The sequence below is a fragment of the Meleagris gallopavo genome, chromosome 8 (assembly GCF_000146605.3).
Source record: "Meleagris gallopavo isolate NT-WF06-2002-E0010 breed Aviagen turkey brand Nicholas breeding stock chromosome 8, Turkey_5.1, whole genome shotgun sequence".
Classification (NCBI taxonomy): domain Eukaryota; kingdom Metazoa; phylum Chordata; class Aves; order Galliformes; family Phasianidae; genus Meleagris; species Meleagris gallopavo.
The window spans coordinates 4,202,299-4,225,030 of record NC_015018.2 but is presented as its reverse complement, the minus strand read 5'-3'; the positions used below and the strand labels follow the sequence as shown (position 1 = coordinate 4,225,030).

Below are 22,732 nucleotides of genomic sequence, written 5' to 3'. Positions count from 1 at the left end.
GTCGCCGTCCCTGGAAGTGTTCAAGAGGCGTCTGGATGAGGAGCTGCGGGATCTGGTTTAGTGCTTGTGGTAGCAGTGGTAGTGAGAAGATGGTTGGACTAGATGATCTTATAGGTCTTTTCCAACCTTGTGATTCTATGATTCAGAGCTTTCAGGTAACCGTGCCAATGGTCTTGGTCACTGACACCTGGTAACACAGTTATCATCACCAGTTGTGTGAAAGCAGGTGTGTTTCTAAGTGCTGTTTGTGCTCTGCTAATATCCAACAATAAAGAACGTTAGGAATGCATGATGTTTTTGGGAGGAAGGTTGTGTGCATCTTTTCTTCAGGTTCTGTGCTGAATTGTCATTGTAAGGAAGATTGGAGTAGCGCTGCCTATGTCTCAGTATTATAATCAGTGGGAGGGGTTACAGCAGTTTTGAAATCATCTGTATAAGGGCAAGAGGAAAGAATAAAAATAGGGACCCAGAGAGTGGGAAACAGAGGTGCTCTGAACTGCTCTCCTGCTCTCGCACTCCTCCTTGCTTTTGAAGAAGGAGGTGTGCATGGCCCAGCTGGGGTGGAGAAAGGATGCATTTCCAGCAGTGCTGGATGCTGCTGAATGGACATGAATGTGTTTTTGCCATTAAGCTGAAGGCAGATAATGGCTGATCTCTGCTGCAGACAGGAGATCTGGCATCAGCGTGGCTGGCGGTGAGGAGGAGAAGGAATGTAGCTGAAGTTTGGCAGGCGAGCGAGCTGCAAGATAGTTTTCTTGTCTCTGGTGTTAGCCACAAAAGGAAGATGCCAGGGCAGTTTGTCTGAATTTTCAGTAGATCTGGCTCTGGTAAGGCAAGTTCCCATCATTAGGATTGTATATCATTAACTCGTTGGCAGTCTAAAATGCCTTTTTTTTTTTTTCCTAGGCTTTCCAGGTTTCTTGTTGATCTGTGCCAGCTATGCAAGAGCAATCTTAATCTCCTTCTGCCTACAGATATGTTTTTCATGTCTGAGTGTTTGATGTATACAACCCTGAACAGTTTACTACTGGATAAAGAAGGAACGTGGGCTCAGAAATCAGGCTAAGGATAGCTATACCAGAAATGATGCTGAATATTTTTGTTCTTGAATTTCGACTCTTGGGGCTTGGAGGCTTTTTGATCTGGTTCTGCTGGGCTGGACTTCAGAAGTAGTGTATTTGAAATAAAATATTTATGTCTCTAATGAGATATGAAAACATATTTTAGGTTGAATTTTTAAGCACACAAACCCAGTTTTCTTTTGCGTAGGCTGGAGCCTAAGGAAAGCAGTCAGTAGGAAGCAGCTGTTGTGGTCTGGATGCTATCTAGTACATGTCCAGGACCAAGACCAAATATTAAAAAATATGACAAGCAACTGATTTAAGCCTTCAGTGTGAGCTTTAGTTTTGCTCTACTTTCTGCTGGTTTTCATTTTCCCAGTCTGCGTGACTGTTTTTGCAAATGTGCTGGTGTAGGCATTTAGAGCTCCGTTACCATTGGTCACAAGACTGCTCTCGGCTTCCCTAGGCAAAACTTCCCTTCTGTTTTTATAAATGTGTGGTGTTTTTTGTTTTGTTTCTTCTTTTTCTTTTTTCTGTTTTTAATTCTTGCCGCTATGCTACTTGGATTCCCAGAGCCTCACCACAGATCTGGCTCCCCAACAATAACTGACTTTTAGGTATTCAAAGCAGGCGAAAAAGAGGCAACCCAAATCACCTCAGCTTGGTTAACCACGCCAAAACATGAAGCACTTGACAAGCGTTTTGTCTCTCTTCCTTCTTAACTTATTTCCATCCTTTTGCTCTGTGCCTTGGGGTAAAATGATGCTTTTTCTGCCTTTTTCAATGTTTCATCTGTTTTCCCTTTGAGATCTCCCGTTGTATCCATGCAGACACGAGGAGGTTTGTACAGTTTCAAGAGGCAGGGAAGTATCACTGTGTGCGTTTTAGTACTGGCGTTAGCAACAAGGTTGTGCGAGGACATGGACTCTATTTCTAGCTCTGCCCTACCTCTGCCTGACCCAGATCCCAACGCGCAGCACGGACGTGGTTCAGCTGTGGTGGAGACAACGGCCAGTGCTTGGAGCTGCCCGAGTGCAGGCTGCTTCTGTCCAGAGAACACACGTGCCAGGTTTGAGTGGGGTCCGTGGGGGCTTTGTTCTGAGGTAGTACAGAAGTGACGGGTGCTGCGGACGGGTTTGGTACTGCTATAGAAGTCTTTGCTGAAGAATTAAAGATCCCAGTGTCAAAGTACATTTACCCATGTGTGAGGTGAGCTGTTAGAATTGCAAAACAGAGTTCTTAGAAGCTGAATTTAGACTTGTTTTTTTTTTTTAATCAGTGAAAATGAGCTCTGGGAGAAGGTGGGTTGTTGTTTGCATCTTTTTTGTGCAGAATTAAAAGCATATGTGTGGGGGGATTAGAAGAATGGTTTCCAGTTGCAGCCATTCAGAAAAATCTAATATCTATCCCATTTCTGCAGCAGGTGTTGCAGTACTTAAGAACTTGAATGTCTGGGCTGTGGCATGCAGTACAAGATGACATATGCACTTGGGCCATCCTTGCAGTAGGTGGAAAGCTCCTAGCTGTTCCTATAGGTGCTGGCTGCTCTTCTGGTCTTGTGTTTCGTGATGAGACTTCTGGGGCTGAAATAATTCTTCAAACCTTAAAGCAAAGCCAGCAGCTACCCTCCCCACCCCATCCTGTCCACCCTTGGATCACTAGAAGCAGGATTTCCGTAGTGTCAGAACAAAAGCCCTGCTTAGCAACTGGCCAGATAATGAGCTTGCTGGTCAGCTGAAGCCTTCTCCAAGCGTTTGCTGGTTTCCATAACTACTTCAGAGCTGCAGAAAGAAGGGCGAAGAATAAAGTTGAGCAGAGAGATTCAGGCCTACAAAGAAGCCAAGAGCGAGGCTTTCCTTCTCATCAGAGTTGGAGGAAAAAGTTGTCTCTATGAATTAGTACAAGGTGTGTGTGTATAATATACATGTATGCCATACAGGTTATGTATTTGTGTACCAGATTTAAAGATACCCGCTAGCAGTGTTTCCTCTCTGAAACTTGTTTGTTGATTCAGGCTCAGTGCAATTACTTTCAGTTTGAAATCTTTGCTGCTGAACTCTGGCACTGAGTCAGAGCTGTTCTGTTGAGATCTCTGTCTGCGAGTGGATTTTGCTTTGCTCCTATAAACTAGGGTAGGCTTATTTCCTTCCTTGTAGAATGATTTAGGCAAAAATGGGCTGCTTGGGGATTTATGTAGCATGCAGGCAATTTTTTCTCTCTGAAACTGTGTGAGCAGCTATTGAGGATATGTGGGAGTTGCTTTACAGATCGATTGCAGCCTATCTTGTCTTAGTAGTAATTCTGCTTGCTTCAGCTTCACATCTGTGGGACAGCATTTTCTGTCTGGGGCTGACCTTGGAAACCTGTGAAACTTGTACACTCACCCGTGCCTGTATTTTATATTTACAGATAGCTTCTATTTGCAAATAGTTGTCTTTACAGCACAAAGCCAGTATCACTTAATGTTTTAAAATGCCAGCAGTTCTTGCTTGCCGGCAGTGCAGTATTGTGCAAGGGGCAGTGTCTGGTTTAGAGGCAACGATGTCCTGCAGAGAGGGAGATGGTTCAGTGCATTGCTTGAGAGCCCATGTTAGTGAGATTGGCGTGCAGAGGTGCTTTGTAGGTGCAGGACATCCAGTTGTGGAGATGTGGGAGCAGTGTTGTGAGTGATGACAAAATTCCTGTAGAGGAGGTGACTACTACTGTGACTCACATGCCTCTGTTACAAGCAGTTTGTTTTGTGCCGTAAAACTGCAGGACAGGAGCTTCCTCCAGACTATATTTAGTGTCTGTGTAACTTCTGCTTGCTGGTGAGTTTTAGGAATTGACTGGGGGGTTGCTTGCTAAAGCATTAAGACTTCAGTCGTTACAGCACTCGCTTTTCTCCTGCTCGTATGGCAGTGTATGCTAATTCTCAGGAGAGAAAGTCTTGTCATTTCATCTCTAAACTGTGCTTACCTATTTCTGGGCATTGCTTGTTTTAGTAGTGCTTTTGCTAATGGTTTATCATCTCAGCTTTTTGAGGGTGCTGACGAATAACACACAGTTTGCAACTAAAATGCGCCTACTGCATGGGAAAGGATTTGGAAATCTCCTCGGCTGTGTGGAGCTGGTTGAGGTTTCTGAGGTGGCTGGTTATTTAGCTGATTTCTATAGTGACTGTTGCCTTGGCAGCAAAGGTCCTTGCTTAGAGAAAAAAAGCACTGTGCAAGCATGAGGAAGGCATTAGGGAACACTGGTCTAGATTTTACTTTCACAACAGTATCCCTTCCCTTCCGTAAATATTTCTGTTCCCTTTTCCCCACCTACTTCTACTTAGGCCTTTCCTCATTCAGGTGCCAAACGGACACCAAAGGGTCTTTTTCTGCTGTTTCTATCTTGTCAATGTTAATGATGAGAAGCAATGCTTTTTGCTGCAAGTTTAGAAGTAATAAGGAGTGGTGTATTAAATTGCAAGCCAGCTTTGGGAGGAAGATGACAGCCCGGTGCTGTACTTCTGGGGTTGTCCAGCACTTGCTCAGCAGTGAGCAGGTAGTCTTTGAAATGAAAACCCAAGTGTGGGTCCTTGGTTATCCTCCAAGCAGACCTGTGGGTGGAAAATTGCAGGCTCCTGCACCTTGGCCAGCAGGCTGAGAGTGGAGTTGTAGGCAGCGGATGGTGTTATTGCAGGCAGATCTTGGCCTTTAATCAAAGAGCTAGTTGCTCTCTAATTTGCTTGTTGTGCTCAACTGGATCCCAAAAATGATGCAAAAGAGATATTGTTCTGTGAGGTTTCGTAGTGCTTGTAGAACCTCCTGGTGTGATTTTTGGTATTCCAACCTCTCTGTGGTCAGATTGAAGTGGTAGAGGGAAGAGCTTCGCTTGCCATCACTCCCTGTTTGGAAACTGGAAGAGGATCTGCAAGTTCCTTTCATATTTGCAGCGAATACAGGGGAAAGGTTGTGTAAACACGAGAAGGTGGGAGCTGGGAGACTTGCCGAAGTTGCTTCATCTCTCTCAGTCTCGTGACGGGTGTTTTGAGATACCGGTTTTCGTCCTGTGTTGTCATTGTGTGGTGCAATTGGTATCATTATGCTAATCAGATCGTATTTATAGTTCATTACCAGATACCGACTCCGTAATGAAGCAGATCTGATGCAGATGGAGGGAGCATTTTTGTTGCCTGCCTGAGCTGCCAACCCAGTGCACAGAGCCCCAGTGCACATCAGTGGCTGACGTCTTTGGCTTCTGTGGACAAGAGCAAGCCTTACTTAGGGCAGAGGGGGCACTGTGAGGCACCCAGATTGCTTCTGCAGACCTTACCTGGTCGAGCTTCTAGCAGTGCATGTTGGGAAAAAAAAAAAAAGCTATTTTCAGTGCGACAAGCTGGGAAAGAAACTTCTTGGTAAAGAAACTTGTTTTGCCTGTTTGCCCTCTGTTTCAGTCAAGCTATGAAATGGATGTTTGCATTAGAAATGTTAGATGTTATTCTTCATTTTAACTTTCAAGCTGAGTCCTTCAGCCTTCCTTCCGTGTGTATCAGTTACTATGCCTTTACAAAAGGTGCTCCAAGGGATTTATGTGCTGGTGGCATGGTGGCAGCAGGCTGGGATTTCATCCAGCAGGCGCTGAGCTCACGCTGCCAGAACAGCAAAGACTGGACTTTGTGCACTTTAACTCCTCTTTGGTCCCAGTGCTGCCATTTGCTGTTCCTCTGCAGAAGGTGAGACCTGGATTTCCAACAGGGATGAAGGTGTGTGCCCATGTATACGTGAGGTAGGATTCCTCATTTTTTAAAACCAATACAGTCTCTTGGAAAAAATGCTTTTATACTCTAAAAGTCTCAAGTCCTGCATTTTTGCCCATCTGTTTTTCTGGAGGATATCTCTTAAAGGCATTACTGATGATGAGTTTAAAGAATAAAGCATATGCATGTTTCAGAATTGACTGTATTTTCTTTAAGCAATGTTGCAGGCTCCCACAGTTTTGCTGCCAGAAGCACACGTTTGCTACTTCTCGTAGAGCTGCCAGGCCCAGTCTCATAGGGTTACAGGAGCATATTGTGACTTTTGTGCTGGTATGAGAATAGCATTTACAGTTGGCAATAGTTTTTTGTTCTTTCACACTGCATGTAGAATTCATCTTAAAATTTACTAGCTTAGCCCAGGCAAGAGAAGGTGTACATATAGTGAGCAGTGAGATGTAATGTTGGGATTGGCTGCAGTTTCTTGCACAGTGATAAATGCAGTTCTGTGTCTTGGGGATCCTGACTCCTTAAGCAAGCAGGAAGCTGCAGTGTGTTGTCAGGGGCTGGACAGAAAGACTGGTGTGCGAGGAAGATAATGGCTAAAGATGTTCTCTCCTTCTTTCCAACTTTCTGAGCGTTTGGGAAACTGGCATTTGCTCTCCAACTTATAAAAGTGAAAAGCCTTAATACTACCCCACCTCATGGTGTGGGCCAAGTGCTCTGACGGCCCCACATCCGTGCTGAATTTGTAAAGCAAAGCTTGCAGAGGCAGCTGATGGATCTCTTTGGCACATCACCTGAGATGGAAATATTGTAGGCATTGAAATGGATGGTGGCATAGCGTGGATCACGTCCAGGCTTTGTGCTGTAGCCAGTATGGGGCCCAGGAGCTCAGGTGCCCTGTGGCAGTGCAGCACAGTGTGGTATCAGCACAGCATGGTGTAATATCAAGCCAAGCTGTCCTCTGGTGAGAGTCTGCTTGGGGTGTGTAATGTGGGTTAACATGCATAATTCAATCAGTCCTGTTTTTCCATGTTCGGAGCTCTGTAACTAAACACCGATTTGCTAAACACCACTTGAATAATGAAGCGATCTGTGTCTAAAAGCTTTTCTCAGTACATGTGATCCCACTGCCAAAAGGAAGAAAGAAAATAGAGTTGTATCCTTTCTTCCTGTGAATTTAAATAGTGAGGGTAGTTGCAAGGGAGAGCATTTATCGTTATCTCTGTTAGCTTCGTGTATTTTAGTGCATGCACGCGCTTGGCACACGCTCCAAGTTAGAGGTGGTGTACCTGGAGTGCTGTGAGCCCTTCATCCAAAGCTTTGTCTTTTGTCGAGCATCAGACCTTGGTGATTCTGCAGAGAAAGAGATTAAAAGCTATGTCTCACGTGTCTAGTTCAGAGCAAAAGAAGTCTTCAACTCAGCTACGAAGGATTTTTTTTTTTAATAAAAATTGTTAAGGCTCTGGAATAATTGGCATCCAGCTCAGAGAGGACAGGGCTTGTGCACAGAAGGCTGGCACTCAAATCAATCTCTCTTTTCCAAGCCAGAATCTGGCTATTCTTTGGCAGTCCTTTTGTCTTTGAACCTGAATTGCAAACTTTCAGTAAATGTTAAGTTTCTGTTGTTTTTTTTTCCCTCCCCAGGAAGAAGAATGCCAACATGAATGTGAAGTGAACTGTTTGCTGCGCTCGCCACAGCACCTGGGTGCTCACATCAAATGGTTAGAGACTGGGACTTGTCTCTTGCCAAACTGCTTCCTCAGACAAGATGAAGCTAAGGAAGAGCCTTCTGATGTGCTGGAGCCACAGTGACTGCTGCCCACTTTAAAATCGATGTAAGACTGTGCCTCGGCTGCCTGGCAGGATGAAAGAAGTGGTGTCGTGGTCACCTGAGGAGGTGACTAATTGGCTAATGGAAAATGCCGTGCCAGAGTACTGTGAGCCATTGAAAAGCTTCACCGGGCAGGATTTGATCAACCTGACAGAGGAAGATTTCAAGAAGACGCCTCTCTCCCGAGTGTCATCCGACAGTGGCCAGCAGCTATTGCACATGATCGAGACTTTAAAAATGGCTCATCACATAGAGGCTCACAAAAATGGGCACGTCAACGGGCACATCCGTGTCAGCGTTAACAACACCGCACATGAAAATGGCTTTAGCAGTAAAACAAAGCTGAACGGGGTGCCAAATGGTTATAAGAAGGAGATGATAAAGATCCCCATGCCAGAGCCAGAGCGCTTGCAGTATCCCATGGAATGGGGCAAAACTTTCCTGGCTTTTATTTATGCACTTTTTTGTTTCATCTTTACCACAGTGACTATCTCAGTTGTTCACGAACGAGTGCCTCCCAAGGAGGTGCAGCCTCCCCTACCAGATGCATTTTTTGATCGTTTTGATCGGGTGCAATGGGCCTTTTCTATTTGTGAAATTAACGGCATGATCCTTGTAGGACTGTGGTTTGTTCAGTGGCTGCTGTTAAAATACAAGTAAGTAAAACCTTTTGGAAACTTGGTGTTCTAGGGCATACTTGTGATGGATTTGGAGGTTGGGTACAGTCCAAATAAAGTGATGTTGTGGTCTTTCTGGTTTTGGTATCCCAGACTGAAATAGATGCCACACCATGAGTTCTGCAGTTTGTGTAGGCTGCTTGTACAAAAGCAGGGAGTTCAGTCTACTGCTACATAAGAAACTATGATCTTAATTGCCTGCAGAGTTAACGTTAACCCTTTTAACGTGTGAAAAGCCTCGAGTTGAGTGTAACTATGTTCTTAACTCATTTGACTGTCCTATCTGTATAAGAGTGAAAGCGTAAGTCGTCATCTGTGAACTGATTTGGGAATTCTCACTGTAGTTTACTTGATGTTAAGATCCTACCTTAAGATCACAGTGTTTTTTATGGAATCCATAGAGTTGGAAGGGACCTTTAAAGGTCATCTAGCCCAACTCCCCTGCAGCAAACAGGAACATGCACAGCTAGATCACGTTACAGAGGGCTGATCCTACTTTACCTTGGAAGTCTCCAAGGATAAGACATCAACCACAGCGCTAGGTAACCTGTTCCAGTGCCTCACCATCCTTACTGCAAAAGACTTTCTCCTTATATCCAGCCTAAATCTACCCTCTTTAAGCTTGAAACCATTTCTCTCTGTTCCGTCACCACAGACTCTATTAAAGAGTCTGTCCCTTCTTTGCTGTAGCTCCTCTTTAGATACTGAAAGGCCTCTATCAGGTCACTACGGACTCTTCTCCAGCACAGCCCTAGCTCTCTCAGCCTGTCCTGACTGGGGAGGTGTTCCATTCTGTGGATCATTTTTGTGGCCCTTGTCTGATTACACTCCAACAGCTTCACGTCTCTCCTGCACTGAGGACTCCACATCTGGATGCAGTGCTCCAGGTGAGGCCTCCAAGCACAGAGCAGAGGGGCAGGATCACCTCCCTTGCCCTGCTTATCACGCTTCTTTGGATGCAGCCCAGGGTATGGTTGGCTTTTTGGGCTGTGAGGGCACATTGCTGGCTCATGTCCAGCTTCTCATCCACTATTACCCTCAGGTCTTTTTTGGCAGAGCTACTCTCAATCCTCTCATCCCCCAGCTTGTGTTTGGTAGTGAGAGTTGCCTTGATCCAGGTGCAAGATCTTGCATTTGGATTTGTTGAACCTTGTGAGGTTCACCTGGGCCCACTGCTCAGCCTGTCTAGATCCCTCTGGCTGGCATCCCATCCCTCTGGTGTGTCACTGCACCCCCCAGCTTGGTGTCATTGGCAAACTTGCTGAGGGTGCACTCAGCCCCACTGTCAGTGTAATTGGTGAAGATATTAAAGAGTATTGGTCCCAGCACTGGCCCTTGTGGTACACCACTTGTCACTGATCTCCATCCAGATGTTGAGCCATTGACGACCACTCTTTGCAGCCAGTCCTTCATCCATTGAACAATTTACCCATAAAATCCATATTTTTCCAATTTGGAGAGAAGGATGTTGTGGGTTACTGTGTCAAAGGCCTTACTGAAGTCCAGATAGATGACACCAGTGGTTCTTCCCTTGGACACCAGTGGTTCTTCCCTTGGACACCAGTGGTTCTTCCCTTGGACACCAGTGGTTCTTCCCTTGTAAACTGACACAGTGACACAATCATAAAAAACCGCTAGGTTGGCCAGGCAGGATTTGCCCTTGATGAAGCCATTCTGGTTCTCCTGTATCAGCTCCCTGCTTCATTGTGCTTTAGCATAGCTTTCAGGATGATCTGCATCATGATCTTTCCCAGCACAGAGATGGGACTGAAGGATGGTAGTTCCCCAAGTCATCTTTTTACCCTTCTTGAAAATAGGCATGTTGTTGCCTTTTTTCCTGTCAGCAGGGACTTCACCTGGTTCCCACGACTTATCAAATATCATTGAGGGTGGCTTGGCAACTACATCAGCTAATTCCCTCAGGACTCTCGGATGCATCTCATCGGGACTCATAGACTGTGGATGTTCAGGTTCCTCAGGTGGTCACAGACCTGATCTTCACTTACAGTGGAAGGGACGTTGCTTTCCCAATGTCATCCTACCAAACTAAACATATGAGATCTGTGTGGCGAGCAGTTGTTAGAGAAGACAGGCAAAAAAAGTTGTGAAGTACTTCAGCTTTCTTCTTGTCTGTTGTTAGCAGCCTGTCTGTGTGACTCTCGAGGAGGAGTACACCCCCCTGGACTATCCTTTTCTGGTTGAGGTACCTGTAGAAGCCTTTTGTATTCTTCTTGGCATCCCTAGCCAAGTTCAGTTCAAGCTGGGCCTTGGCTTTCCTGGCCCCATCCCTACACATCCCAGCAGCTTCCTTATGCTCCTCCCATGATAACTGTCTCTGCTACCACTGCCTGTGCATTTTCTTCTTGCTCTTTTTTTTTTTTTTTTGCCAGCAAGCTCCTTGCCTTCCTTTCCTGACTTGCTTCACCTGGGGATAGAGAGCACTTGTGCACTGAGAAAAGCTTCCTTAAAGATCTGCCAGCTCTGCTCCATGCCTTTGCCCATGGGACAGTTTCCGAGGGTGTTTTGTTGACTAACTCTCTGACGAGCTGCAAGTTAACTTTCATAAAATTTAGCATCCTGATTTTACTCTTTACCTGTCTCAGACCATGAACTCCACCTTAGCACAGTCACTACAGCCCAGGCAGCCTCCAATCCTGATGCCATCAATCAGGTCATTTGGATTGGTGAGCAGCTAGTCCAGTATTGCATCCCCCCCTGGTGGGGCCACGCATTACTTGACTCAGAAGGTTATCCTCGGTGCATTTCAGGAGCCTCCAGGATTGCCTGCAGCTTGTCGTGCTGCTTTTCCAGCAGATGTCCGAGTGGTTGAAGTTCCCCAGCAGGACGAGCGCTTGCTGGAGGTAGCAGGCCTCATCAGCAGGCTGCAGGCTCTAAACAGCAGGCAGTGCTGTGATCCGAAACAGTGCTGCATTAAAACTTCTAAAGGACATTTTCTGCTTGACATTAGGTAGTACAGGTAATGTCAGGAACAGAGTATGTTGAAAGCTTATCATAAAATATGCAGAAGTGCAGATACACGGTGAATTTGCAAGGCTGTCTGGATACTTGCTCATACCTGCTCAGAATTGCAACAGTGAATTTGCTTGCCAGTGTAATTCACCTACCTCTTGTCCTCTAATGGCGACTGCGCAAGTGGATGTTTAATTGAGTTTCTTTAAAATGCCATAAATCCATACCTTGGACTGTGTTGGAGTGTTCGAAGTCAGATGGCTCTAAGCAGTATCAAGTGACATGTTGCCTTTCCTTCCTAAAACCAGGCAAGAGCATGCCCTAGAGCTGTCTCACCCAAAGGGGTTTTCCTCCTCTAACACAAGGTCTCTTTATGTTGTTCCTATATTAAAAAACAACAACAACAAAAAACAACAAAACCAACAAACAACAGCTGGAAGGCATCTAGTCTGTGCAGCACCATGTTAAATACAAGATCTTTTGGTTTGCAGGACTTTGTAATGACCTTAAAGTTTTCAGTTTCACTTCTTCAAAACAGTAAAACCTAAGGTGGCAGCTCACTCACCCTTATAATGGCGAAAGCTATTAAAACTTAAATGTATTCAGGTTGTTCACCAGTTTGCTAAGGTAGAGGCAGCTTGAGAGAACTGCCGTGCTGGGGCAGGATACCTTTACGTAACAGAGCTGTAGATTTCCACAGCTATCTGACAAATGTTTAAGCAATCCACAAGATTCTATCAGTTTCTCATCCTGGGGATTTATCCCAGACATCCCAGCTTTTGCTGTGTCTTTTCACTAATTAACTGTGGACAAGTACCTCCTATTGAAAAAAAAACCTCACACCTTATTTTGTGAAATACAAAGGTCATTAATGAATATTGGAAAAATTGCTGCTGTTTATTCATCTTTATTGTTGCTTTATAAAAGTTAATGGGTTTTCTCTGCTGAAATTTTAAGACCATTTTGCATTTCCACAGAGTTCCTTAAGGGAAAGTTTCTAGAATGTTTAATGTAGTCCATTCTTATTGTACAATGCTTAGAAACTGTGAAATTGCTTTTTTGTGTGTGTGGTCATGTATGTACAGGAAGAAGAATCTAACCTGACATGGTCTCTTGCTGTATAAGCTTCTGTATCAGGCTCCCATGGTGGTAGCTGCAATACTGAGCTCTTCTTGCTGCTGTGGTCCTGTGATGAAAAGGGGAACCATAAACGTGGTGTCCCAGAGCAGAAATGTCGTTCAAAACCAAGGGAGGCACCCAGAGAAGACCATGGGGAATTGTTGGGCAGTACAGGGGTTCAAGCACACTGTGATGGATTAAGAACAGCAGAGTCTGTGAGGCGTTTGGAGATTTCAAAGCATTGAGAGATGGGTTGAAGTAATAGCAAAGCATTTTGGCATCCTTGATAAACGTGGCGAGTTTTCCTTCTTTTTGCTTGATGTGTCAAGCTTTGGCTGACGATGGCCATGATGTCACAGAGTCACAGGGCTTTTCATTTTCAGTATCAGTCCTGGAACAGCTATTCTGTGCCAGTCAGTATGAGTACTGGACGCGTAACATGTTAGAGACCTTTCTTCTTGTGTGTATAGAAGCAGAGCTGTCAAGATCTGAGCAGCCTGGGCCGTCAGCAAGGAGCAGAAAGGAACAGGGTCTGGTGACATGGCTCGTTCTCATGGCTTTGGTTGGTGAACCACCAAGTGCTATGAAAGAACTGAATCACTTGGTGGAGAGCGTTATCACCTCTCTTTGAAACTTAATTGAAGAATAAAAGGAGGAAAATAAGCCAGATGGACTTTTCTCACTTCCTTGAGCACCAGCAGTGTCAGAGATAGCCATTGTCGCAGATGGGAAGGTGAGCTGTGAAGCCTGGTGATTGCTGGGCAGGAAACCCATTTCTTCTCCTACTTGGTTGACAAGGCTATCAGCCGTGGATGTCTCTGAGGGAAAGTTTGGGATCACTGAGCCAGAAGAACGAGGTTGTCATTGTCAAGCAGGGTAACTTATTGCTTCTCTCACCATATCTGTTATTTACCGATATCCTGATTTCATCCTATGTTTTTCTCCCAAGAGATGAAGGCTGATAGAGATGTGTCATTCACGATACCGATCTCTTCCTCGTTTTGTCCAGGCGTTGCACGATGAAGGTGAATAGGACCTATGTGTCTTTTGATGTGCTACAAAACCAGACGTGAAGTGGAATTGGATGCTGGTTGTATCCATCCAGCTAACCATGGTGCAGACTATCCATCGATTCCTGCTAGTTCTTTCTTATCTGAAAAATAATGTTAAAGTCAGGTAGATACTGGAGTGTTCTGCCTGCTCAGTGGGCTTGCTCAGCAGCGAGGCCTTTGGTGCTGGGCAGTAGGTATATTACAGGGAGATAAGCGCCTTCTTTCTTTGCACATCCTCACAGAATCCTGCCCCTGGTATTTTTGGCAAGGGGATTAGGTTGGTTTCACCAGAGAGCAGGAGTGGGGAGGATGCATGGGGCTTGGCTGGTCACCCTGAGTGTTTTTCTGTAGAGTGTGAGGAGCCCACGCAAGCAGCCCATATGTGATTAGTTAGTGTACTTGCTACCCCTGTTAGGTAAGGTCTGGATAACTGTAATCATCTTTGCCAGTAATAAGCTTACAGCGTACTTGTTAGCTGGCTCTCACACACATAGGCCAAACCTTGCTGAAAGGGGAAAATATGAGGCCTTTTGGATTATTTTTTTTCTTTAATGCTACATAGCAGAGCACTTTGATGCAGACTTTCCTAAGCTAAAGAACACTAAATCTACTTTAAACTAAGTAAATTCATGGGTAACGTTAACAAAAACATTCATTGCTCAGTAAAACACTGCTGCTCCTTTGGTCTTTCAAATGTGCTGCTGCTTTTAATCCCCAACCCTACTCTTTGTCTTTATACAAGAGTATAAAGAGAAGCAAGCTCGAGTGTGGTTATAAAAGCCAGGCACGTGTGAGGATGGATCGCCTTTCCAAGAGAGAATTTCCTCATAGGAGCCACAGAGGAAAACCGCTGCCCTGGTGGCGTGGTGCCTTCAGCACAAGGACTTTCCCCTCTTTGGTGAATCTGATTCTACGACTCAGTCCATACAGCTACACTAATACAGTGTGCTTCTTAGCTCCCTGCTGCATCCTTGGCTGCGCTGGGAGGGGGAAAAATCCTGAAGTACAGTGCTTCAAATAGCTGAGAGCACTCAATGAGCACTCAAGTGCAAAATGCAGTTGCACTGGAGTATTTGAAGCTTTTTGATAAATTAAGACTCTCACGTTCTTATTGATCTGGCACTGCAAAGTTGAACTCCTCTGAGAGCAGAGCAGTCAGTTTAATAACTCTGCCAAAAGCCATTAAAAGGAAAATATGACCAATGTTGAGCTATGAAACAACTTCAACTTCATAGAAAAATTATTATTGCATCTTTTAAAGTGAAAGCTTCAGAATAGGAATGAATGAATGTGAGGACTTGCACCTTGTATTGCAACTTTTGTATTCCCCAAATAACCTTAAGTCTAGATAGCAATGGTTTAGAATCAACCAAAACCCAAAGTGTCTGTAGCCAGCAGGATACAGCAGTGGTTAAAATCTTGAGCTGCTCTAGCTGGGTCTGGCCTCTGTTATATAAAGCTATTGGTGATTTTTGTTTCATGAAAGGCTGTGCAAACTGATGGATGTGCTGGAAGCTTTTTTCTTGTGGCGGCGTTGCCCGGTATGTAGCAGTAAAACTCAGTAGGCCTGGTTTGGGGCTGGCTGTTGCTTCTGAGTCAGACTTACGGCTCTCTGCTCTCATTGTGTTTACGAAACTTCCCTATGTTACCCCAAAATTGAGCAATTTATTGGCAGACCTCAATGAATGAATCTTGTTGGAACTGTGACTGCTTGCCTGGAGAGTGCCCTCCTATGAAAACACTCCGTTCTGCAGCTGATGCAGCTCTCAATTGGTATTTGGAGGTTCTATTGCTGATGTGAGCTGCTTTCTCCCTTCATGCTGCTCAAGAAATAAATGTTCTCATTCATTTGAGTCATACAAGCAATTCCTTCTACAGCGTTCCTTTCTAATTACTAAGCGGTGTGTGTCAGCAGAAATTAACTTAGTCCTTTTCATCTTTTAATGAAAATACTGTAAGTTTATCCCCCTCCTTGAATAGAAAATTAGTGACCATTCTAAGCCAATGGAAGGGTGTGGGCATGAAATCCCTTGGAATGTTTTCAGCACTAAATCTGCTCAGGCATTTGCATTCTAATCCTTAAATTTCCTGTAATCAACTTCCCGGGTAATGTTGGTTGAGCCGTTTGTGTATTTCTGACCTGCAAAGCGCGGGAATATTTGTAAAGGAAGTCAGTATTCCTAGGTGGAAGCTGACAGAGATGAACGAAGTCCTGAGTTTCAAAAGCATCAAGAAGACCAAAGTTACTAGCTTGTGTAGCTTGTGTTTTGTTTACCTTTCCTTATTGTATTTTCTTCTTTTTTTTTTTTCCTTCTGTCTTCTAGGTCTATAATTAGCAGAAGATTTTTCTGTATAGTTGGCACACTATACCTGTATCGGTGTATTACAATGTATGTAACTACACTCCCAGTACCTGGCATGCATTTCAAGTGTTCTCCAAAGGTAAACTTTTCACTGACTTTCTGTACTTTAATGATTCCCCTTGTCCCACTGTTGACAGAACTGTGAACAATGGTTTTGCAGTGATTGTTAGTAATTTGAAAACAGTTTGGTGCAGGGAAGTTGGGGGTGGGTCAACAGCTTCCTTCTGCACATCTACAAAGTTTCTGTAGCAGTTGTAATTGATTCATACGTTCAGCATTTTTCCTCTTCGCTAAAGCAGTTCAGGGTTGCAACCTGTTGTTGAACTCATTTATGATTTCTAGTTGAAAACGATCCAAGGAGACTTTTTAAAGTCAGTTTCACATGAAATTCTTTGCTACTATTAGTCCCTGGATATATTGCAGTTGTGTTAGTGCAAGGGCTTGACCCTCCCTGAGCTATCTCTGGCTCTGTTTATTGTGCCATGTGGGCTTACAAAAGCCATGGTGAAGCCAAGTTACTGAGGTGTTGGTGTTCAGTCCACCTCTGTCACATCAGCATAGGAAACAAGCTTCATGTGTTACATACACGTGATCTCGCTTCATAGCATTCATCTCCTTACCTCTGCTGTTTGTGCTATAACTTAAGTAGGAGAAAGGACAGAAACGTAATTTCTGTGAAACGTCTGTGGCATGCAGAGTTCAACAGGGTTGTGTGCACAGCCATGAGGCAGATGACAGGCAGTAAAGCCATAAATCAAACCCGTGATTCAACTCGAGGCACGTGCTTTCACTGTTTTTATGAGGTTTGCCGAGACATACAAACCTGTGGTGCAAACAGAGCCAAAACACTTGGGTTCCTTGGGGAGGTAAAGCCAACAAACGTGCTTTATTGTCTGTTTGGCAGCGCAGAGCTTTGCCGAGTCACATGTGGCTTCTTGAGGGACCTCAGTCTTCTGTAAAGAGAAGTAGAGGGTGTAGAGTCAACAATGTATTTGATCAGTCAGCCATTATGAAATAAAAAAAAAAAAACAAACACAAGATATTTATGGGCTAGCCTGAGTAAATCTGTCATCTCCAGAAATTTACAGCAAGTAGGGCTCATTATTCAAGTAAAGACAAGCCTACATTGTGTTCTTTCATTGCTCTGCTTAAAAGATTAGCTGAGCTTTCTTGAAAGCTTTAGATACCCTGATGGGAAAAAATATCATCTCATTACCTTACTCTTAACAGTCACGGGGTGGGCTTTGGGAACATTTTAATGTTTTATAAAAAATTGCTAGCAGGAAATATTTGATTGCTACAAAGACTCTGCATAGATCTGTCCAAAAAGTACAATTTCCACTTGTTAAAGCAAGAAGGAAATTTAAAGCAAAGGAACAAGTTTCCTGTGATGGCTAACCAGGGCATTCTATGTTCCCTTCTGATCATTAAATGGATTGTAAAACTTAGTGAAATGAGGTAAGGATCCAGCAGATGTGTAGTTGAGGGTGCTGATCCATTTGGCCTCCTCCAAACTCAGGTGGTTCCTGTGTCCCGTTGGGTCCTGGTGGTGCTCAGTACCTCCAAGTTGTGCTTTCCCCACATTACCTTTTAGACTTTCTTTAATGGCTGGATTGATGTTAGGGCTGTGAGCAGCAAATGCAAGCTCTCGGGACAGTGCCAGCAGCCTGTTGGGCGACAAATCCAAGAGAAGGACTTGAATCGCTTTGGCTTTCCAAAGGCAAATGGAAGATTTTCAGGAATGCCTTCTGAACCAACAGTATGAGTTGGAGGTCATGCAGAGCAGATCGTTCAGATGTGGAGGACCATCCCTATTGGTAGTGTGGATGTTGTGAACTGGAGCTCCTGCAGAGGGGCAGTGATATGATATCATTAATTTGCGGTTTGCTCTTCCACCAGCTTTTTGGAGACTGGGAATCTCACCTGCGAAGGATAATGAAGCTGATAGCTGGCGGAGGATTGTCCATCACAGGATCCCACAACATGTGCGGCGACTATCTGTACAGCGGGCACACCGTCATATTAACTCTCACATACTTATTTATCAAAGAGTGTAAGTATGTTCATCAGGAATCTCCTGCTGTATAAATTCCCAGCTCATCAAAGAATCATCGATGTGCTGGTTGGTAAATACCACTTCAGTGGAAGTGCATCCATTCCCATTAAATAAAGGTAATACAACTTCAAGGGCATAGATTTTACTGAAAAAGAAAACTTTGGAGACAAAATACGACACCTTCCCATGTACGTGTCTGAAGTATGTATTTTAATTCCAGTGTTTTGACTAGAATATAGTTTATACCTTCGTTGAACCGTGCCCTATGGATGGTATTTTAACTGCATCTCCTTGTCTAGAGAGATGGATGCCAGGGTCACTCATTTTGCCTTTTATGAAAAGCAAGAGGAATGGCTTGCCAGCTATGTAGAATTAATGTTGAAGTACACAACAGTTAATTTTACAGACCAGGATATGTTAGATTTTTATGTATCTGGCATGTTTCTCTAAGGTTTCGTAACCTTTCTGTTTTTCAAGTGTCTGATTACCTCTAAGTACAATAGAAAGCTGCACCCTGACAGAATGGTGGTGCTTTTGTCATCTCAGCATTCCTGCTCTTTAATCTTAACTCTTCTACTCACCCAGGATTACAGTCTGCATCCTCTTCTAATTACAGCAATAGTCTTGAGTGCTGATAATGTTTTGAAATCATGGAATCATTTCAGTTGGAAAAAACCCTTAAAGGTTATTTAGTTCAATCTCTCTGCAGTGAACAGAGACGCCTACAGCTCAGATCCCGTCCAATCTGACCCTTCATGTCCCCAGGGACAGGGCAACCACTGCCTCTTCAGGCAACCTGTGCCAGTGCCTCATCACCCTTAATGTAAAAAACTTCTTCCATATATCCAATCTAAATCTCCCCTCTGTTAGTTTGAAACCCTTTCTCCTTGTCCTATTGCACAGATTCTGCTAAAGAGTCTGTCCCTTCTTTCTTACACCTCCCCTTTAGATACTGACATGCTGCTCTCAGGTCCTCCTGGAGCCTTCCCTCATCCAGACTGAACTGCCCCAGCTCTCTCAGCCTGTCCTGGTAGGAGAGGTGTTCCATCCCTTGGGTCATTTTGGTGGCCTTCCTCTGCATGCTCCCTAACAGCCTGCTTATGCTTCTTTGCAGATTCCCCACGGCGACTCTGGTGGTATCACTGGCTTTGCTGGATACTCAGCATGGCTGGGATGTTCTGCATCCTCCTTGCTCATGACCACTACACTGTGGACGTGGTGGTGGCTTACTACATCACTACAAGACTTTTCTGGTGGTATCACACAATGGCCAACCAGCAAGTAAGTTTCTCCCAGTCTTTGGATCCTTATAACTCCGTTTGCTATATTGTGGCAGGGGATGAATATCCACACGTTGCCCTGAGCCTTTCTGCAGGAGCCTGTCCTTCTGGAGCATCTTGCTCTCCTCTTTCATGCTGGGCTTACAGGAGAAGAGGCATTGTTGTTTGGTTTCATCTTGTGTCTCAACTGCAAAAAATATTTGAAGGCTCAAGTTTTGAAATCTCTCTGAATTTGGGCCAACTGGCAGTTTTTGTTGTGTTCTAACATAGCTTGTAGAGGTAACGCTTTTTTGCACACGGTGAGTTAAGAGAAGTTGTCCTAGACTTCTCTTAGGCTTGTAACAATTAATCAGTGTCCAGATATTTTCTGTGCAACATGGAGAAGGTATTTTACGTAACTGTTGCATTCAGTTCCAGTTAATTACAATTAATTGACAAAGACCCAGTATGATAGTAGGAAATGAGTTAATACTACAGTGGCGCTGATTTTCAGTTCATACCAAGGTCTGTATAGCTACTGTGTCGTATGCTATTCTTCCTTTTTGTGCTACTTGCAGCAGCACCCTCAACCTTGCTGCATATTTCTGCTTCCAAATGCATGATGCAGATCACGCAGTTTCATGTTCATTCAGTTTGGGAGCCACTGTGTTCATTTAAAGTCTGTGCCTGAACTTCCTGTTGTCACACAGCACTCGGTTGGCTTCCACGCCTTAGATTTCCCAAAGTCTATCAAAATACAGTGCTGAGTGGCCATGTTTCCAGCTGGGAAGCTACTGAAGCTTTGAGTTCTGATGAGAACATGCTTCAGAAGAGCTCTTTGCCTTACTGTATGGACATGTATCTCTTTTGCAGCGTGCTGAGGCTCAGAGGAGATGGCTCAGCGCTGTTAACCTCATCTGCTAAGGTGCTGGGAAATACTGATTGCTGGATCCTTTCCTGAGCATCTGTTTGAGTCCTATTGTCTATTCCTGGTGCTGCTCTCTGTGCTGTGGCTTGTTTCTGACCTTAAAAAGCTCCTCCCAGAAAGTGGATTTTTTAATGCGAGTTTATGGGATGGGAAGAAAGCATGGTGTGCAGGCTCTGTGCTTGCACTTCTCAGTGGACTGATGCCTGGCTTCCCTGCTGTGGCACAGTGAATGTGCAGCAAGGTGCTCGCTTGACTCCCTCAGCACCTGCCCACTCCTTTTATTTCAGCTGTGGCTTGCTCATAGCCGAGAGGAGTAAAAAGGGTGGTGGCTGTGGTGTGAGTGCACAGCAAGGCCTGGGCAGGTTTTTTACCTCTTCTGGATGGGCTGAGGCATGCACGCAGCTGGGCTCAAAAATAATTCTGGAGCCACAGAGAGTTGCAAAGGTAGTTTTGGAAGCAGACACACTTAGGGATGCTTTTTCGTTCCCGGTAGAAAGGTGAGATTGACCTTTTTTGACATGCAGTTTTTCTGCTTGGGGCTGTTGTTGAGCAGCTGAGGGCTTGGAAATGTTGGCAAGTGTCACTGAGGTGCAGCAGGTCCTTTGTGCAGGGAGGCTGTGGAAAAGCAGCTTGGCTGTTTGGCAGATCTTTATTTGTACAGATTTGTTCAGCAGATAGCTCAAGATGCCGAGAGGTTTTTGGAAACAGCTGTAAGCAGACACCACCGCTGATACGTGGGAGTAATTGTCAAACAGTGAAGCCATGCAAGAAGTGTACTCTCTTATAAGTCTGTTTTCTGATTGTCTTTCTGCAGGTGCTAAAAGAAGCTTCCCCAGCCAACCTCCTTGCAAGGGTCTGGTGGTACAAGCCTTTCCAGTACTTTGAAAAGAATGTCCAAGGGATCGTACCTCGCTCCTACCACTGGCCCTTCCCCTGGCCGGTGCTGCACCGGGGCAGGCAGGTGAAATACAGTCGGCTGGTGAATGACACATAGCAGCGTGTTGGTGGACAGAGGGGGAGAGGGCCTGTCCCAAGTGCTAAGAACTCCATGCAAAAAGATGCCATAAAAAAAAACAACAAACCAACCCCAACCCTCCCTAACCCTTTCTTTTAGCAGCTCCCTTGACTTAAACTATTCAGTTACCTGGTAAGCACTGTGATCTTTTTTTTTCTCTCCAAAGGATCTGCGTTGGACAACAATAAAGAGAATTTAACTTATCACGCACTGTTATACATTTCTTGTTAATAGATTTGGGATTTACATTACCCATCACCACGTTCCTTTGTATATGATGCAACAGCATAAATGAAAGCTTTTATACCATAAGTTCTGGTCTTTCCAGTCACGTCTGGGAATAATGCGTATTATTTTCTTGGGAAAACATACTTTTCATATCTCTTGCCCCAAAGATTGGGCTGTAAGCCATTTTCTAGCTAATGACTCTATGAAGGTTTCTGAATACCTGCCTCGGGTAAATCGAGAAATCTTTCTACCTGTTGCACCGCGATACAAACGAGATGACAGACACAGGAAGGTTTGGTAATCTTGATTTTGTAGAATCTGCAGTGACTGTGTCAAAAAGTGCAAAAAAGAAAAAAAAAAAAAAGTTGTAAAGTGATTTTTCTAAGTATTTCCTAACTTTATTTTTCAAAATGTGTATGAAAATTAAATTTAAAAAGATTTTTACATGTCAGAGAATAGAGAGTTAAAATTTAAAGAAAATGGTTCTTGGGAGAGAGAGAGATTTGTCTATGTTTCTAGTGCCTTTCTTGTCTTGATTGTATGGTCAGTAGGCAGTCTTAAATGTTTTTATTTAAAATAAAGTATTCCATGAAAGCAGAATTATATATACTGTATAATTACTAATTTTTGCATTTATAGCTAAATTAAACTGGAAATTTGCTTATAATGTTGAAATTGCCATGGGTAGGGATAAACCAAATAAGAAGGGTCAGATCTTGTTCACACATTGTGAGCAGATCATACTAAAAGAAATCACTTTATTGTCTACTTGGTAGCTGTGTTTTAATAAGAAAACAGCCATGAATTCCTGTTTTTTAAGAATTTTACAAATGATCACTGAGTGAACTACAAATGGTTTCTCCATCCCATATTGAGCTGTTGTTGGAAAAACAACAAAGATAATCTATTTCTTTAAAATATTTGTGCAGAAACTGCATGTAACTATAAGTTTCACTCCTACCATACATACTGTATGTCTGGGGAAGTATTCTATCCTAAACTTGCCAATGTGCAGAACAAAATAGTTTTTTTTAAAGAATGAAGAAGAGAAAAATATATGAATATATATATATATATATATACATTCTGTATTTTACGTGAAGCAGAGTTATCTTCTGTAGGGTTTTTTGTGTATTCACAAGGTGATATTTGTATTGTAAAACAACAATGGTGAAGGAAAATAAAAAGGCTTTTGAAAAATGTAGTTTCCTTTATGTTTTTAGTATTAATCTTAAATTTTAAGCTAGGTTTAACCTTCCCGACCTTGCCTTTGATTTTTTTTCATGTAATTGCACTGTAGGCCATCAAATTGTATGGAAACTGCATTGCTGTTGAATTGCTGTTCACCTTTGGCAAACGAGTGCCTTATCTGAAATAAATACTATGCAATACATTCTGACCATGTGGGAGCTGGGAGCGGATCTGAGAAGCCCTCCTTGGAACC

General features: G+C 43.8%; 1 protein-coding gene across 5 annotated transcripts in view; it reads left to right on the top strand.

The window, feature by feature from the left end:
• Positions 1-21,652, top strand: part of SGMS1 (sphingomyelin synthase 1) — a 72,897-nt gene extending 51,245 nt beyond the window's left edge. For 4 of the 5 annotated variants that reach the window (XM_010714145.2, XM_019618027.2, XM_010714149.3 and 1 more), the window contains 5 exons: positions 7,435-8,277; positions 15,764-15,881; positions 17,702-17,855; positions 18,973-19,139; positions 20,860-21,652. In XM_010714145.2, coding sequence (XP_010712447.1) covers positions 7,655-8,277; positions 15,764-15,881; positions 17,702-17,855; positions 18,973-19,139; positions 20,860-21,039 — 1,242 coding nt within the window. In that variant the 5' untranslated portion in view covers positions 7,435-7,654 and the 3' untranslated portion in view covers positions 21,040-21,652. Of the gene's footprint in view, positions 1-1,845; positions 2,131-7,434; positions 8,278-15,763; positions 15,882-17,701; positions 17,856-18,972; positions 19,140-20,859 lie in introns of those variants that run through there. The other variant, XM_010714147.3, reaches the window with a different exon arrangement.
• Positions 21,653-22,732: the final 1,080 nt, after the last annotated feature.